At 49.5% G+C, this 18,264-nt stretch overlaps 1 protein-coding gene across 1 annotated transcript in view; it reads left to right on the top strand.

Moving 5' to 3' along the window:
* The first annotated feature begins 648 nt into the window (after positions 1 to 648).
* LOC141219309 (pentatricopeptide repeat-containing protein 1, mitochondrial-like) overlaps positions 649 to 18,264 on the top strand; it is a 644,632-nt gene continuing 627,016 nt past the window's right edge. The window contains exons 1-3 of the mRNA XM_073666078.1: positions 649 to 652; positions 1,607 to 1,812; positions 10,858 to 10,982. Coding sequence (XP_073522179.1) covers positions 649 to 652; positions 1,607 to 1,812; positions 10,858 to 10,982 — 335 coding nt within the window. The remainder of the gene's footprint in view (positions 653 to 1,606; positions 1,813 to 10,857; positions 10,983 to 18,264) is intronic.

Raw genomic sequence — 18,264 nt, 5'->3', positions numbered from 1 at the left:
TAGACCTGCACAAAGCTGGAATGGGCTACAAAACCATAAGTAAGACTCTGGGTGAGAAGGAGACAACTGTTGGTGCAATTGTAAGAAAATGAAAGAAATACAAAATGACTGTCAATAGACATTGATCTGGGGCACCATGCAAAATCTCACCTCGTGGGGTATCCTTGATCATGAGGAAGGTGAGAGATCAGTCTAAAACTACACGGGGGGAACTTGCTAATGATCTCCAGGCAGCTGGGACCACAGTCACCAAGCAAACCATTGGTAACACATTACGCTTTAAAGGTTAAAAATCCTGCAGTGCCCTCAAGGTCCCCCTGCTCAAGAAGGCACATGTGCAGGCCCATCTGAAGTTTGGCAATGAATACCTGGATGATTCTGTGAGTTATTGGGAGAAGGTGCTGTGGTCAGATGAGACAAAAATTGAGCTCATTAGCATTAACTCAATTGGCCGTGTTTGGAGGAAGAAGGAAGTACAACCCTAAGAACTTCATTCCAACCGTGAAGCATGGTGGGGGAAACATACCTTGGGGGTGCTTTTCTGCAAAGGGGACATGACGACTGCACCGTATTGAAGGGAAGATGGATGGCGTCATGTATCGCGAGATTTTGGCCAACAACCTCCTTCCCTCGGTAAAAGCATTGAAGATGGGTCGTGGCTAGGTCTTCCCAGCAAGGCAATACCCAAAACATACAGCCAAGGCAACAAAGGAGTGGATCAAAAAGAACTACAGTAAGGTCATGGAGTGGCCTAGCCAGTCTCCAGACCTTAATCCCATAGAAAACTTATGGAGGGGGTTAAATCTCCGATTTGCCAAGCAACAGCCTCAAAATCTTAATGATTTAGAGATGATCTGCAAAGAGGAGTGGACCAAAATTCCTCCCGACATGTGCACAACCCTCATCATCAGCTACAAACAACGTCTGACTGCTGTGCTGCCAACATGTGTTTTACCACCAAATATTAAGTGTTGTTTTCCAGAGGGATCAAATACTTATTTCTCACTGCAAAATGCAAAAAAATGTATCTAATTTATACAATGTGATTTTCTTGATTTTTTTTGGGATATTCTATCAATGTTAAAATTAACCTACCATTAAAATTATAGACTGTTCCTGTCTTTGTCAGTGGGCAAACTAAGAAAGACAGCAGGGGATCAAATAATTATTTCCCCCACTGTGTATATAATTATATATATACAGTATGTAGATTGTATGTATCTACCTCCTTCTAGGTTGTGCCTGGATATGTACACCCACTATATACTGTGTATGTCTGCACCACTTCAGTGCAGTAAGGCGACATTACTGACCACGGAGCAGCCGTGCTCTTTAGAGCTGATGTATTTTTATTTTTGTGAATTGTTTCAGCTGCCTGAAGACCATTGCTCGCCATCTACCATGGGCATGCTGCAGATCCTCGCTAAGTTGCCATCTTACTCCCTGGCATCAGGATGGTTAACAACAGTACAACCCATGTGCAGACAGATTTGTCTGACTCCTTACCGGACTCCAGCAACGCATCGGCTGTGATCCCAGCAGAGAGTACTGCGATTCAGGACTATCTCCCACCATGCCGGTCGTGGTCATAATTCACCGGTATCAGAGGAGGACAACTTTGGGACATTGTCCAAGACATACTCCTCAAGAACTGTGTTTAAGAAATCGTCTCCAGAGGTCCAGGACTTGAGATATGAAGAGGGTGAGGACATTACTGGGGGCACACAACCCACTCATAATAGGTACAGGGGAAGAAGAAACACTCCGTACTGGTACTTCCTCCAGTGTAAGGCCAATATAAAGGAGGGCAAGGTAAGAATGTCTATATTGTTATTCTACTGGGGATCCGCAGGGGAGGGATCGTACATCACAATGCTAGTTTACAATGAGGCATACTGTAGCGCCGGCGTCCCTGCCCTCTGCTAGGCAGGGACGCTGTTCCCCTCACCTCTCTGCTCCGTGCCCGGCGTCCTCCTCCCGCTCTGCTGGCAGCGCGCGCTCCTTCCCGGCCACTGTGCTTAGGGCGCGCGCGCTCTCCCTCCCTCTTAAAGGGGCCGCGCGCGCCGTCCTAAGGAGTCCCCGGCCAATGGCCGGAGGACTTCACCATATATAAGGCACCTCCTCCAAAATGGAGGTGCCCGAGCAATGTTGTTGCACTGTTCACTACTCTGCTTCAGCCCTCAGGTCCCGTTGTCAGTTACCTGCCTGATTCCTGCCAGCCTGCTGACTTATTCCTGCCTGATTATCTGCTACCTGCCTGCTAGTCTGAGGTCCGACGGTCTGCCTTACTACTCCTGTCAGTCTGTCTAAGGACCAGCCTGCCCGCTCACCTGGGAGCGCACATCAGCCACCTGCCTGCTTGCCTGAGGTCCGACGGTCTGCCTTCCAACTCCTGTCAGTCTGTCTATGGACCAGCTTGCCCGCTCACCTCTGAGCGCACATCTGCTACCTGCCTGCTAGCCTACCTGGAGGCTCCGCCGTCACGTGCTGTGACCACCTGCCTGTCCAGTGACTCCTGCCCGCTCACCTGGGAGCGCTCATCTGCTACCTGTCTGCTAGCCTACCCGGAGGCTCTGCCGTCACGTGCTGTGACCACCCGCCTGTCCAGAGACTTCTGCCCGCTCACCTGGGAGCGCTCATCTGCCGCCTGTCTGTTGGTCTTCCCGGAGGCTCCGCCGTCACATGCTGTGACCACCCGTTCATCCAGAGACTCTTGCCTGCTCACCTGGGAGCTCACGTCTATCATCAGCCGCCACAGGTCGTACCAACCCTTTACCTAGAGACTGCCCCGGTCACTTGCCGTGACCATCTGCCCGTTCATTCAGAGACTGCCCCGGTCACTTGCCGTGACCACCAGCCCGTTCATCCAGAGACTGCCTCGGTCACTTGCCGTGACCTCCAGCCCGTTCACTCAGAGACTGTCCCGGTCACCTGCTGAGACTTCCTGCCCGTCTTCCCTGGTCGCCACCCGCTCCCTTACAAGGACCGCCCCCTTGTATAGTAGCTCAGAGGTTCCGCCTCCCAGACCCGTTACAGTTTGCTCGGGCCATGGAACCCGGTGGCACCCAAGCTCCCTCGCTCTCGGACCTGTGTCATGAACTGTCCCGTCAAAGGTCCCAACAGGAGTCCATCCTGGGTCACCTGCGGAATGTCAATACTCGCCTGGACACTCTGACTGCTCCACCAGCAACCTCCGCCTGTGCCATGTCTCGCAATCCGGCAGCTCCGCTGCCCACTAATACCATGGTATCTTACCCTGGACCCCGGCTTTCTGCACCTCCTCGCTTCGGAGGCGACTCCGCCCAGGCTCGGGGCTTCATAAATCAGTGCACCCTGCACTTTGAACTATTGTCTCACCAGTTTAACTCCGACCGGGCCAAAATTGCATTCATCATGTCCCATCTCACCGGGGAGGCCCTGGCCTGGCTAAATCCTCTATGGGAGAGAGGAGACCCCCTGGTGTCCAACTTGCCTGCTTTTCTCACGGCTTTCCGGAAAGTCTTCGACGAACCCGGACGGAGGACCTCATCCGCATCATCACTGCTACGCCTCCGTCAGGGAGGTCTCACCGTGGGCCAATATGCAATACGGTTCCGTACCCTTGCCTCGGAGCTGGCCTGGGATAACGACGCTCTGGTATCCGTCTTCTGGGAGGGTCTGTCCGGCCGTATTAAAGATGAACTTGCCGGTCGGGACATTCCTACCACTCTCGATGACCTAATAACTCTTGCCACCCGGATTGACCTACGGTTCCAGGAGCGTGCCAAAGAGGTCACCCGTGAGGAGGTTACCACGTCTAGCTCCTACTTTTCAGAAACCCGTCACTCCCTCCATCTCTACCCAGGTACACTCTCCTGAGCCTATGCAGGTCGACCAGACCAAGATGCTCAAAACCCGTCAGGACTTACGCCGTGCCGAGGGGAGCTGCTTCTACTGTGGCAGTAAGGAGCACCGGATCCGTGCCTGCCCGGAGAGGTCGGGAAACGCCTGTGTCTAGGTTCGCTCAGAGAGGTCGACCTAGACAAGAATAAATCCTCTCCATCTCTGCTGTTGTCAGTCTCAATCGTCTGCGGGGAGAACCGTTATTTCGAACTAGCCCAACTTGACTCTGGAGCAGCCGGGAATCTTATTTCACAGTCCCTGGTAGAGAAATACCGCATCCCCACCAAACCTCTGGCTGTACCCTTGTCTGTTGCTGCCGTGGATGGGGGTCTCTTACCATGCCCCATCCAACTCATCACCGAATCCATTACTCTGCAGGTGGGAATGCTGCATTCTGAGAGTATCTCCTTTCATGTTCTGCCTGGACTCTCTCACGCCCTCTTGCTAGGCCTACCTTGGCTCCAGAGACATGCACCCGTGCTTGACTGGCAGACCGGAGAAGTCCTTCGCTGGGGACAGGACTGCCATAAGACCTGTCTGGTTCCCGTCCATCCCGTCCGTCCTTCTCCTACCCCAGCTAATCTACCTGGACTTCCGATTCCTTATTGGTCTTATGCTGATGTCTTTAATAAAAAGGAGGCAGAGACACTACCCCCTCATAGACCATACGACTGCCCTATCGACCTGTTACCTGGTACTACTCCTCCCCGTGGGCGTATTTATCCTTTATCCGCTGCTGAGACCCGGTCGATGTCCGAATATATTGAGGAGAATCTGGCCAGAGGATTCATCCGGAAATCTACCTCCCCGGCGGGAGCAGGCTTCTTTTTCGTCAAAAAGAAGGACGGCTCTCTCCGTCCCTGTATAGACTATAGAGGTCTTAACCAGATCACGGTGAAGAATAAGTACCCCCTTCCGCTCATTCCGGAGTTATTTGATCGTCTGAGGGGGGCTAGAATCTTCACCAAACTGGACCTCCGTGGGGCGTACAACCTGGTTCGTATCCGTCAGGGGGATGAATGGAAGACGGCATTCAACACCCGGGACGGCCACTATGAATATCTGGTAATGCCCTTTGGCCTCTGTAACGCTCCTGCCGTCTTTCAAGAGTTGGTCAATGACATCTTCCGGGACCTTCTCTACTCCTGCGTAGTGGTGTACCTGGACGACATCTTGGTCTTCTCTCCGGATCTCCAGACTCACCGGAGGGACGTTCGTCAGGTCCTGCTCAGGCTCAGGCAGAATCACCTCTTCGCTAAATACGAGAAGTGCCTCTTTGAGCAGACCTCGCTTCCATTTTTAGGCTACATTATTTCTCAGACCGGCCTACAAATGGATCCAGAGAAACTGTCTGCCATCGAGAAATGGCCTCGACCGGAGGGGTTGAAGGCCATTCAGCGATTCCTGGGCTTCGCCAACTACTACCGCCTCTTCATACCACACTTCTCTTCCCGGACTGCCCCAATTTCCGCGCTCACCCGTAAAGGTACTAATCCCAAAGAGTGGCCACCCGAAGCTGAGGAGGCCTTTCTTTCCCTAAAACAGGCCTTCTCTTCCGCCCCGGTGCTGCATCGCCCAGATGGCAACAAGCAGTTCTTCCTGGAAGTTGACGCCTCCTCCTCTGGAGCCGGAGCGGTACTTACTCAAAAATCATCTTCCGGGAGAATGGTAACTTGTGGCTTCTTCTCTAAACTCTTCTACTCCTCAGAGCGCAATTATTCCATAGGAGACCGAGAGTTATTGGCCATCAAACTGGCATTGGAGGAGTGGCGTTACCTGCTCGAGGGGGCTCTTCACCCGGTAATAATTTACACCGACCACAAGAACTTGGCTTACCTCCAGCATGCCCAGAGACTTAACCCGCGCCAAGCCCGGTGGTCCTTGTTTTTTGCTCGCTTTGATTTTGTTCTTCATTTTCGCCCGGCTGACAAAAACGTCAAAGCAGACGCCTTGTCCCGATCCTTTCTGGTGTCCGATCTCGAGGAAGAACCTAAACATATCATCGATCCCGCCAGAGTAATGCAGGTGGCTCCCGTGAGTCTAAATCGTCTCCCTCCCGGTAAGACGTTTGTTTCAGTACCTGATCGGGAGAAGATCCTACACTGGGGCCATTCGTCTAAACTAGCTGGCCACGCCGGTCAGAAAAAGACCCTCCAGCTTATTGCCCGGCACTACTGGTGGCCTACCCTGCACAAGGACGTAATAGACTTTGTTTCTACCTGTGTGTCCTGCGCCCGCAACAAAGTCCCGAGACACCTGCCAGCCGGTCGCCTCCTTCCGCTTCCTGTGCCTGCTGCCCCCTGGCAGCATATTGCTATGGACTTCATAACTGATCTCCCCGTCTCTGCCGGTTGTACGGTCATTTGGGTGGTCGCTGACCGCTTTTCCAAGATGGCTCACTTTATTCCCCTGCCAGGCCTCCCGTCTGCACCCGAGCTGGCTAAAGACTTTATCCGCCACATCTTCCGTCTTCATGGCCTGCCCCTCCACATCGTGTCGGATCGTGGGGTACAGTTCACCTCACGTTTCTGGAGAGCCACTTGTAAACTGCTAGACGTCACCCTGGACTTCTCTTCCGCTTACCACCCACAGTCCAATGGTCAAGTGGAGCGGATCAATCAGAACCTGACCAGTTACCTCCGGCACTTCGTTAATGCCCATCATTCAGACTGGGTGGATCTCCTACCATGGGCCGAGTTCTCTTATAATAATCACCAGAGCGAATCCTCCTCCAAATCCCCGTTTTTTGTAGTCTTCGGTCAGCATCCTCGGATTCCTTTTCCTGTCTCCACCTCTGTGGACAACCCGGCTGCGGAATCTCTCGTTAGCAAATTTTTCTCCATTTGGGAGAGTACCCGATCCGCACTCCTTCAGTCGTCCGAACGGATGAAAAGACACGCTGACCAAAAACGCCTGGATCCTCCACAATTTCGTCCTGGAGATAAAGTCTGGCTCTCATCTAAATATGTCCGACTCAAGATACCTTCTTACAAGTTAGGGCCTCGGTTCATCGGCCCTCTGGAGGTCATCAGTCAGATCAACCCGGTGGCCTATAAATTGAAACTCCCGGCCAACTTACGGATCCCTAACTCCTTCCATGTATCTCTCCTCAAACCTGTGGTTCTTAACTCTTTTTCCAAGTCTACAGGTACGCCTCCTGCTCCGGTTTCTGCTGAGGACGAGTTTGAGGTAGAGAACATTCTTGCCACCAAAAGGGTAAGAGGAAAGACCTTTTTTCTAGTAGATTGGAAGGGGTTTGGTCCTGAGGAGAGAACGTGGGAGCCCCGGGAGAACATCCATGCCCCTCTTATCCTTGCTAAATTTCTGTCTGGCCTAAAGAAGGGGGGGCCTAAAGGGGGGGGTACTGTAGCGCCGGCGTCCCTGCCCTCTGCTAGGCAGGGACGCTGTTCCCCTCACCTCTCTGCTCCGTGCCCGGCGTCCTCCTCCCGCTCTGCTGGCAGCGCGCGCTCCTTCCCGGCCACTGTGCTTAGGGCGCGCGCGCTCTCCCTCCCTCTTAAAGGGGCCGCGCGCGCCGTCCTAAGGAGTCCCCGGCCAATGGCCGGAGGACTTTACCATATATAAGGCACCTCCTCCAAAATGGAGGTGCCCGAGCAATGTTGTTGCACTGTTCACTACTCTGCTTCAGCCCTCAGGTCCCGTTGTCAGTTACCTGCCAGATACCTGCCTGATTCCTGCCAGCCTGCTGACTTATTCCTGCCTGATTATCTGCTACCTGCCTGCTATCTGAGGTCCGACGGTCTGCCTTACTACTCCTGTCAGTCTGTCTAAGGACCAGCCTGCCCGCTCACCTGGGAGCGCACATCAGCCACCTGCCTTCTTGCCTGAGGTCCGACGGTCTGCCTTCCAACTCCTGTCAGTCTGTCTATGGACCAGCTTGCCCGCTCACCTGGGAGCGCACATCTGCTACCTGCCTGCTAGCCTACCTGGAGGCTCCGCCGTCACGTGCTGTGACCACCTGCCTGTCCAGTGACTCCTGCCCGCTCACCTGGGAGCGCTCATCTGCTACCTGTCTGCTAGCCTACCCGGAGGCTCTGCCGTCTTGTGCTGTGACCACCCGCCTGTCCAGAGACTTCTGCCCGCTCACCTGGGAGCGCTCATCTGCCGCCTGTCTGTTGGTCTTCCCGGAGGCTCCGCCGTCACATGCTGTGACCACCCGTTCATCCAGAGACTCTTGCCTGCTCACCTGGGAGCTCACGTCTATCATCAGCCGCCACAGGTCGTACCAACCCTTTACCTAGAGACTGCCCCGGTCACTTGCCGTGACCATCTGCCCGTTCATTCAGAGACTGCCCCGGTCACTTGCCGTGACCACCAGCCCGTTCATCCAGAGACTGCCTCGGTCACTTGCCGTGACCTCCAGCCCGTTCACTCAGAGACTGTCCCGGTCACCTGCTGAGACTTCCTGCCCGTCTTCCCTGGTCGCCACCCGCTCCCTTACAAGGACCGCCCCCTTGTATAGTAGCTCAGAGGTTCCGCCTCCCAGACCCGTTACACATACCAGACAATATATGTCCTTCTATAATATATCCTCATATAATTTCCTATTATGTCAAATATTATGCAATTACATTGTCCTAAATGATTGTATTTGCTGATCGTAACCTTAACGGTACGATGGTAGAGTCACCACTAGCACCTAAGAAACACAGTGAAGCCTGGTAAGTGTCCGGACGGAGGAGATAGCCATTGATGAGAAGCATTATTTTTTAGGATCATAGCCATGACTGTTATAGCATTTGCATAAGTCGCCCTTGTGCCATGTTGTTCTCCTTTTTTCAAGCAATGTCTGTAATCACAGTAAAACTATTGCAGTCTTCACAACACAGCCCGGCTCTGCTACGATTATGGAAGTCATGTCCAAGAGCAATAAAGAAAAATATTCACATGTGTTTTTAAGAAATTGCTACTGTTTTTTTTTGTTTGGATTATTTATTTCTTTTTTTATGTTTGCATTATTTTGCATTATTTTGTCTTTTTGCTACTTTTGTTGCATCTGTGCATTTTTACGTTTTTTCTTTTGTTGCTAATCACAGCATGTTCTAAGTTTCGTGATTTACTTATTTTTTTTCTTTCTTTGCTTTTTCTATAAATTTTACCATTAGAAAATGCACCTAAAAAATCATACACCTGTCTGTATGTGTCAGAGTTGTCTTGGGGTCTCATCTGTTTATTTAGTAGAGTAAAGAGGGAGGAGGTGAGTAAGGACATAAGTGTGAAGTGCTGGGTCCTGATTGCTTGTACAGTTAGGTCCATATATATTTGGAGAGAGACAACATTTTTCTAATTTTGGTTCTAGACATTACCACAATGAATTTTAAACAAAACAATTCAGATGCAGTTGAAGTTCAGACTTTCAGCTTTCATTTGAGGGTATCCACATTAAAATTGGATGAAGGGTTTAGGAGTTTCAGCTCCTTAACATGTGACACCCTGTTTTTAAAGGGACCAAAAGTAATTGGACAGATTAAATAATTGAAAATAAAATGTTCATTTCTAGTACTTGGTTGAAAACCCTTTGTTGGCAATGACTGCCTGAAGTCTTGAACTCATGGACATCACCAGACTCTGAGTTTCCTCCTTTTTGATGCTCTGCCAGGCCTTCACTGCGGGGGTTTTCAGTTGCTGTTTGTTTGTGGGCCTTTCTGTCTGAAGTTTAGTCTTTAACAAGTGAAATGCATGCTCAATTGGGTTGAGATCAGGTGACTGACTTGGCCATTCAAGAATATTCCACTTCTTTGCTTTAATAAACTCCTGGGTTGCTTTGGCTTTATGTTTTGGGTCATTGTCCATCTGTAGTATGAAATGACGACCAATCAGTTTGGCTGCATTTGGCTGGATCTGAGCACACAGTATGGCTCTGAATACATCAGAATTCATTCGGCTGCTTCTGTCCTGTGTCACATCATCAATAAACACTAGTGAGCCAGTGCCACTGGCAGCCATGCATGCCCAAGCCATCACACTGCCTCCGCCGTGTTTTACAGATGATGTGGTATGCTTTGGATCATGAGCTGTACCACGCCTTCGCCATACTTTTCTCTTTCCATCATTCTGGTAGAGGTTGATCTTGGTTTCATCTGTCCAAAGAATGTTCTTCCAGAACTGTGCTGGCTTTTTTAGATGTTTTTTAGCAAAGTCCAGTCTAGCCTTTTTATTCCTGATGCTTATGAGTGGCTTGCACTGTGCAGTGAACCCACTGTATTTACTTTCATGCAGTCTTCTCTTTATGGTAGATTTGGATATTGATACACCTACCTCCTGGAGAGTGGTGTTCACTTGGTTGGCTGTTGTGAAGGGGTTTCTCTTCACCATGGAGATTATTCTGCGATCATCCACCACTGTTGTCTTCCGTGGGCGCCCAGGTCTTTTTGCATTGATGAGTTCACCAGTGCTTTCTTTCTTTCTCAGGATGTACCAAACTCAAGATTTTGCCACTCATAATATTGTAGCAATTTCTCGGATGGGTTTTTTCTGTTTTTGCAGGTTAAGGATGGCTTGTTTCACCTGCATGGAGAGCTCCTTTGACCGCATGTTTACTTCACAGCAAAACCTTCCAAATGCAAGCACCACACCTCAAATCAACTCCAGGCCTTTTATCTGCTTAATTGAGAATGACATATCGAAGGGATTGTCCACACCGATCCATGAAATAGCCTTGGAGTCAATTGTCCAATAACTTTTGGTCCCTTTAAAAGCAGGGTGTCACATGTTAAGGAGCTGAAACTCCTAAACCCTTCATCCAATTTTAAGGTGGATACCCTCAAATGAAAGCTGAAAGTCTGAACTTCAACTGCATCTGAATTGTTTTGTTTAAAATTCATTGTGGTAATGTCTAGAACCAAAATTAGAAAAATGTTGTCTCTGTCCAAATATATATGGACCTAACTGTATATCCTGCTCTGCTTCTAGCACTTCTATTGCTCTCCTCTGAAGACATGTCCCTCTTGTGTGCAGCTGGCCGAAGCCCTGGACCTCTTCCAGGAACAGATGCTGAAAGAGGAGCGGCTGCAGCCGGAGGAAAGTAACTACACTGTTCTCATCGGAGGCTGCGGAAGAGTTGGATATATCCTATATATAACGTATTGACGGCTCTGTCTGACAGTCTAATATGTATGGGGTCCCGGACAATTTTTTGGGGGAGTTAATGATCCAGCATAACTGATCATTTAATTTGGCTGATCATTATGTTCTGGAGATAAGGTGCCAGTAGACATGTCTGGTGGTGACTCTCATAGAGAACACAGGAGTGTATGGGAGAGATGGCTGCCAGACAACTGTTAAGCGCAGGCCGTCTTTCATCCAAGAGCCATCTAATGTGTGTGGCGGGCTTTATAAGGTTGATCTGTGACCCCTTGATAATGAGCCATGATAAAGCAGCATTGGGTAAGCTCCAAGGAGTGGCCAGTAAAGTCCTTCTGCCTGTGTTCACATGGATGGGATTAGCCGGGGTCCATGCCGTGGTGGCTGTGCTCATCAGGCCCTGGACACATTAGTCAGATCTGTACAGCATGTTGCAGCTTATTCTGAAATATTTATAACAAAGCCCAGATAATGGTCACATTAACTGTGGCATGTTTGTAGCTTTTTAATGATTTAATACCAAAATGATCTTATTTACTCTGTGAAACAACCTTTAAAGGGACTTTCTTGTTTCACAAAACCGCTGTTCCTGGCTGCAGTTTGTTTAAAGAAATTACAAAAACCGTCTGTTCTCTATTCATCCTCCCCAGGTCCAGCGCAAAGTTTCTCCTGCTGCTCCCGCTGTCTGTTATTGTCTGCAGCGCTGACAACACATCTACAGCTCTGCAGCCTGTAGCTACGCTCAGCGGCTCGTGCCGTTAACTCGGGCCGACCTTCAGAGCTCACTGACTGACTGCAGTGCTTTCACCGTCACGTCAGCGCTGCAGACAATGACTTACACCAAAGCATTATTATTATTACTATTTATTATTATAGCGCCATTTATTCCATGGAGCTTAACATGTGAAAAAGGGGATATACATAACAAACAACAAGTACAATAATCTTGAACAAAAATGCAACGGCAAACTGTTACAGAAGGAGAGAGGGCCTCCCCGCGAGGGCTCACAGTCTACCAGGGATAGGTGAGGGTACAGCAGGTGAGGGTAGAGCTAGTCATGCAGCGGTGTGGTGGAGCGGTGGTTACTGCAGGTTGTAGGCTTGTCGGAAGATGTGGGTCTTCAGGTTCCTTTTGATGGTTTCCACGGTAGGCGAGAGTCTGACATGTTGGGGTAGAGAGTTCCAGAGTAGGGGGGAAGCACAGGAGAAATCTTGTATGCAATTGTGGGCAGAGGAGATAAGAGGGGAGTAGAGAAGGAGATCTTGTGAGGATCGGAGGCTGCGTGCAGGTAAGTACTGGGAGACTAGGTCAGAGATGTATGAAGGTTTATAAAAAATTTCAATAAAAAACATTGAAACACAGATATATGGGGGAGACAGGTTGTGAATGGCTTTGTATGCCATGGTTAGGGTTTTGAACTGGAGTCTCTGGGTACATGGGAGCCAGTGCAGGGATTGACAGAGAGGAGAGGCCGGGGAACAGCGGGGGGGCAGGTGGATTAGTCAGGTAGCCGAGTTTAGGATAGATTGGAGGGGTGCAAGAGTGTTGGAAGGGAGGCCACAGAGCAGGAGGTTGCAGTAGTCGAGGCGGGAGATGATGAGGGCGTGCACTAGTGTTTTTGCAGATTCGTGGTTGAGGAATGTGCGGATCCGGGAGATGTTTTTGAGTTGACGTTGGCAGGAAGTGGAAAGGGCTTGGATATGTGGCTTGGAGCACGGTTTGTTTCTTAAAAAAAAGAAATGCTGTGTTGGAATAGGGGTTGTCTGAAATAGGATAACCCCCTTAAAGTGAATCTGTCACCAGGTTTTTGCTATCTAATCTGACAGTAGCATAATGTATGGGCAGAGACCCTGATTCCAGCGATGTGTCATTTACTGGGCTGCTTGCTGTAGTTTTTATAAAATCACAGTTTTATCAGCAGGAGATTATCACTAGAGGACTAGTAAGCCTTCTGCTAGGTAGTCCGGGGCATTCATGTGCTCTGTATAACCCCATCCCCACCACTGACTGGAGGAAAGCTGCCGATCAGTGGTGTGGGTGGGGTTATACAAAGCTCAGCATTCAGAGAACTACTAGAGCTGCAGCAGATAAAACACTGATTTTATCAAAATAGCAGTAAGCAACAAAAAGCGTGAGATATCACTGTAATCAGGGTCTCACCCCTTATATCATGCTGCTCTCAGATGGGGCATCTAAAACCGGGTGGCAGATTCCCTTATGATTTAACAGCACTTTCAGATGACTTTTTAGAATAAGGAGAACTATCTAAGGAATAATTGCCACTCATTATACACTCCTGAGTGTACATGAATGTATGGGGAGTGTACATTATATGATGGGTCTCCTGCATTTTTTCTCTACATTATAAGCCTCAGCATTTACCTTTTCTGTGCTTTGCTTTTTATCCCTCCGGCTCCTCCTTCCATAGGTTTATAGGGGCATCGCAGACATTTTTGTTGAAATGAACCTGTCGCGTTCCTCCCGGTAGCGTTCGACTTCCAGTCACCGGGGTGGCACTGCTCTGTGTATAGAAAGTGGCGCCTGTAACTGCGACCCCTGTAGTGACTGATGGCAGCTCAGCATTAGGGCCGGCTGTCAATCAGGGCTGGGGGCACGGTTACAGCCGTCACTCTCTATACACAGAGCGGTGACTGAACCAGTGCCGCCCCCATGACTGATACCCAAACACTACTGTGGCACCCTGCTACCCACAGGTACCACAGGACCCAAAAGGGTGCATGGACGGACTTCTCCACAAGAGGCCCTTACTACACACAGACACCTCCACCCTTCCACCTCATACCACCAGAAGGAGCCCTGTTAGGGATATATATATACTGGAGGGTGGAGTTAGGTAGGGAGAGTGTGCTCGCACTTGAGATCAGTGAAGAGGCAGCACCTGTTGAGCTGCTGTGCTGAGGGTAAGCTAAGGCCTAAGCACGTGCTGAAGCCTGAGGGCCTAGAGCGTGGCCGGAGGCAAGGAGAGAAGAGAGGAGTTAAGGGGGCAGAGGAGCATCATAAGCTCACCCCAGAACACAAGCCGGACGCCGGGTCCGTGCCTATAGGGTCCTCTATGCCCAGTAGGAATAACTTGTATATCAGGAGGATTCCAGACCCCTCTTCAACCTGAAGCTACAATCATCTACAGAAATAGGAACCACGAAGGCCCCAGCGTCCAGGGATAGTGGTAGCCAGAGAAAAGTTCTTACTACCAAGCAGACAGGTGAGAGAGTGAAACAGTACAGATGCTAGGTCTAGTTCCAGGCTGGTCAGGAGCTTCAGAGAGAGAGAGAGGAAGAAACCGATCAGGAGTCCTACTACCTGCTCACTGGGGAGATTTCAGAAGTGCACCCTTCCTATCAAGTACCCTGGACCATACCTGCCGTTTACAGCAGTAAAGGTACTGAAGCGAATCCCCTGTGTGCGTGCCTGTTATTCTCCCCTGACCCAGCTGGGCCACCTCTCACCTGCGTCCCTTCCATCAAGCCTGCCCTGGGGCCCACTCCGCCTGCGGGGAGCAGAAACATCTCAGCTGCCATCCCATCACCCCTGGAGGTCTGCAGCGCGCTGGTACCCATTACGAGGAACCACAGGTGGCGTCACGAGACAAAACTGTTATTCATCCCTTCATGTAACAAACCCCTTTTAAAGAGTGACCTCAGGGTATGGGCCCCGGAGCCGACTGCCGTGACAGCCCACAGAAGGTCAAGGCCTGGGTACCGAGTTTCCCCCATATCCCCCTGGGCGAGTCACTACCAGGTACAATAAAGTTCATTTCCTCCTGGCAGAGGGAGTCTAAATGCCGGCACCGGGCAGTTTCAGAATGCTATTAACCTGCAGAGTAACCCCATATCTACAGGTTGATAGCGTTTGTTCACGTGACAGGTTCCCTTCCCTTCTCCCACAGATTTAGCAGATATTGAGAGTGAATGATTAGTGCAGGAGACCAAAAAATGTCTTTTAAGTGACAAAAGAAGAAGGTTTATCTGATAATGTATATTACAAAGTGTCTTATCTTTACTTGCACTATTGATTAATGAAATCAGGTTAGGCTGGAGCAGGAGCACAGTGATAGGACAATCAGAGGGAGACACGGGCAGATCGTGCTGCAGCTTATTCTAGTAAGGAGTTTATCTCACTTCAGTGCTGAGCACTTCTACACAACCATATCACTGCCACTGCTTCTGAACATGTGCTGAATGGAAAGCGGGAATCCCTCCCGCCTGTGTGAGATGTGTACGTGAGCAGACAGTGCAGCATTCTCTACCCACTAGCTGAGAGATAACTGAAGCTTAGCGCTAGAGCCTGCAGAGGGGAGAACTGGTGACAATTGCAGGACACACAGGGGCCAGAATAGAATATACACATAGCAGTAGCCACCTGACATGACTGTTATGCCCTCAATATAACATTCATTGTGTACGCTGTCCATCAGTGTACAAGCTGTGGGGATCTGGCCGAGGCCGGCAGTACCAGGCACACACACTTATATGGATCTTGCTGTGAAGGGGCGTCAGCGCCCCAGTGAGCACCATGGACCATTTGTTCTGTTAATTGGGAGGACCAATAACGTAATGCAGTAAAGTACCTTTACATTATCTGATAATGCCCTGTATATTATGTACTTACATTATTATTGCTATTATTACATACAGTTTTTACAGTACAGACTCATTTCTTGTTACATCATTTAGATGAAAAAGCGAGGTCTGGTTCCCACAGATGCCACATATACTGCCCTGTTCAACGCCTGCGCGGAGTCGCCATGGAAAGACTCGGGTCTGCAGCACGCACTGAAGCTGCGGAAAGAATTGATGGACAAGAACATTGAGCTTAATCCCATCACTTACCGGAGCTCGCTGAAGGTCTGCACGCTGAGCTCAGGACTGCAAGGGAGCTGTGAGCTATTTAAGGTAAGTCAAGGTCACAGTCCTGGTCACCCACAATGGAGTCCTTATAAGATGCCCCTATCGTAGATTAACCGGGAGGGAACAGCATCATTGTAATCATTCCACGGGGAATCACCAGTGCACCATGTCTGGCCGGGGACTTAGCAGCCATCAGAAGGCACCACCAGAGTTCAGTTCTTCTGTGGGGACCAGGGGGTCACTTACTAAATCTGAGAAAGGTGGACAGCTTTGTACTATCTGCTACCAACACATCCACTGTCAGCTTAAGAGATAGGAAGATGGTGCTGGGGTGTAAATTTTCAGCTAGTTAGTATGTGACCTGTTAGGGGGGCACAGTGACCCCACTGATCCTGGGCACTGGTGCAGCACTGCGCCCCCTTCACTGTGTTTTTCACTGGCCACCCGGCTGTTCTGGGAACGGCAAAGTGACGCTTTCCCTGAGATTTTGATTTTGGTTAGATTTTTCTTGCAATACTCAAGCAGTGATGTCGCGAGCTGGATAATAACAAGCTAATATGGTCTTCTTGGGTTTATAGGAAATTGCACAAAAATTCCGTGTCGTTGGCCCTGAAACATTCACCGTCCTGTTTATGGGATGCATAAAGGATGAAGAGCTGGGCTTCCTACAAGCTCTGCAGGTATGGCTTGCTGCACACATCCTGCATCCTATATCCGTACAGTGCACACTTACCTGGGAATTATGTCTCACACTTCCGACATGATGAGATGCGCAAAAACATTGAGGAATCATGGAGCAACTGTTCATTTTACTAATACAGATATTTCTTGCTGCAGTATTTCTGCTGAAGTGACGATGGGGCATGCCGGCTGAGGGTGGGACTCTTGGATTCTCTGATGACTCTGTTGGGCTCGGTGCACATTACGTTTGTGGCCATTGTTGGGCGCATACACATAGAAGGTGCGTGCCCCCTAGTGGCCACTGTCAGGATGGATGATGAGGCATCCGTCCACTATTGGGACCCATTGTAATGAAATGTATACCGCATTGCAGAGGTCGCTCTACATTTTTTACAGAAGAGTAAAAATCCTCCTCATAGTATTTTTCAGGAGTATTTTTAGCCAGTCTTTGAATATTAGAGAAGAGGCTGCAACCTGTGCTTTGCTCTACCGCTTCACCATCTTTGACGTATATTTACGTCAAAGGTCGTGTCCCTGCCTTTGATGTGATCTCGCACACCGAGTCCACATATTTCCCTGCACATGATGAGTGATTTAATCAACCATCATCTGCCTTTAATAGCTGCTGATGTACTGTTGCTCCGCCTGCTGCTATTAACCCGTTAAATCCAGCTGTCAATCGCTGACAGCGGGATATAGCGCACGTCGGCTGGAAGCGCGTCATACATCCTGCCACGTGATTGTGGGGCGCCGATGGGTTGTCATGACAGCTGGGGGTCTGCTGATGACCTCCCATACATGTCATTATGACCCTCCTATGGGCCGGCGTTCATAGAAGATGGTGATTTCTGCTATAGATTGCAGTGTATGTACAGCACAAGCGATCAGACGATCGCCGCTCCAAGTCTCCTAATTAATCTGATCAGTAAACATTGTAATGGGGAAAAAATCAAAATGCCAGAATGACGTTTTTTTGGCTGCCACAGCATTGCAGTAAAGTGCAACATCAAAGTGGTTGCAGGGAGTATATAAGGATATGTAGCTCACAAACTCCTAAATATATGATGTTTTCATTTACAATGTATCTAATTTATACATGTATATAGAGAGTACTGAGCATGGATTTGTAAGGTTTCATAACTTCCATGCTAGACAAAATTCTATAAAATAAATAATGTGACAATTCTTTCATGGCCGGAGGTGATAATAAACTGATATAACCGTGTACACTAGTAATTAGAATTCCCTGGGCTCGGGTGTAAGAGGCAATATTCCTGATGATCAGGGTCCCGTGTAGGGACGGTCACTGCTGTATACCATCTAGTACAGAGGTACAGAAGCTGGCGGCGCTCCCATAACCTCCGGGCTGCTGGATTCTATCAAACATCTCCATGTTATTCTGTATACAGTTATATTCTTCTTTCCATCACAATGCGGTGGGATATCACTACAATATGCCAACATGGTGTGATTAGTGGAGGGCGGCTGTCAGTATCCCCCGACTTTAGAATTAGACTGAATAATCCTTCAAAGGGGGTGTACAAAGTTTAAAAGATATCTCCTATCCATAGGATAACTTCCCGATGGATGGGGTCTGACTGCTGGGAGCCTCACCAATCCTGAAAACTGGGGATTTGAAGAGTCCTTAGTGACTGATGTGATGGTCGATCATTGCTGCACCATACATTCTCTATGGGACGACTGTAGCTCTGTGCTCGGCTGGTCTTCCGC

This window comes from Phyllobates terribilis, unplaced genomic scaffold (assembly GCF_046119375.1).
Source record: "Phyllobates terribilis strain yellow unplaced genomic scaffold, ASM4611937v1 Scaffold_261__1_contigs__length_2674298, whole genome shotgun sequence".
Lineage (NCBI taxonomy): Eukaryota > Metazoa > Chordata > Amphibia > Anura > Dendrobatidae > Phyllobates > Phyllobates terribilis.
Note: the sequence above shows the minus strand (reverse complement) of the source record. Positions and strands in the feature narration are given on the sequence as shown.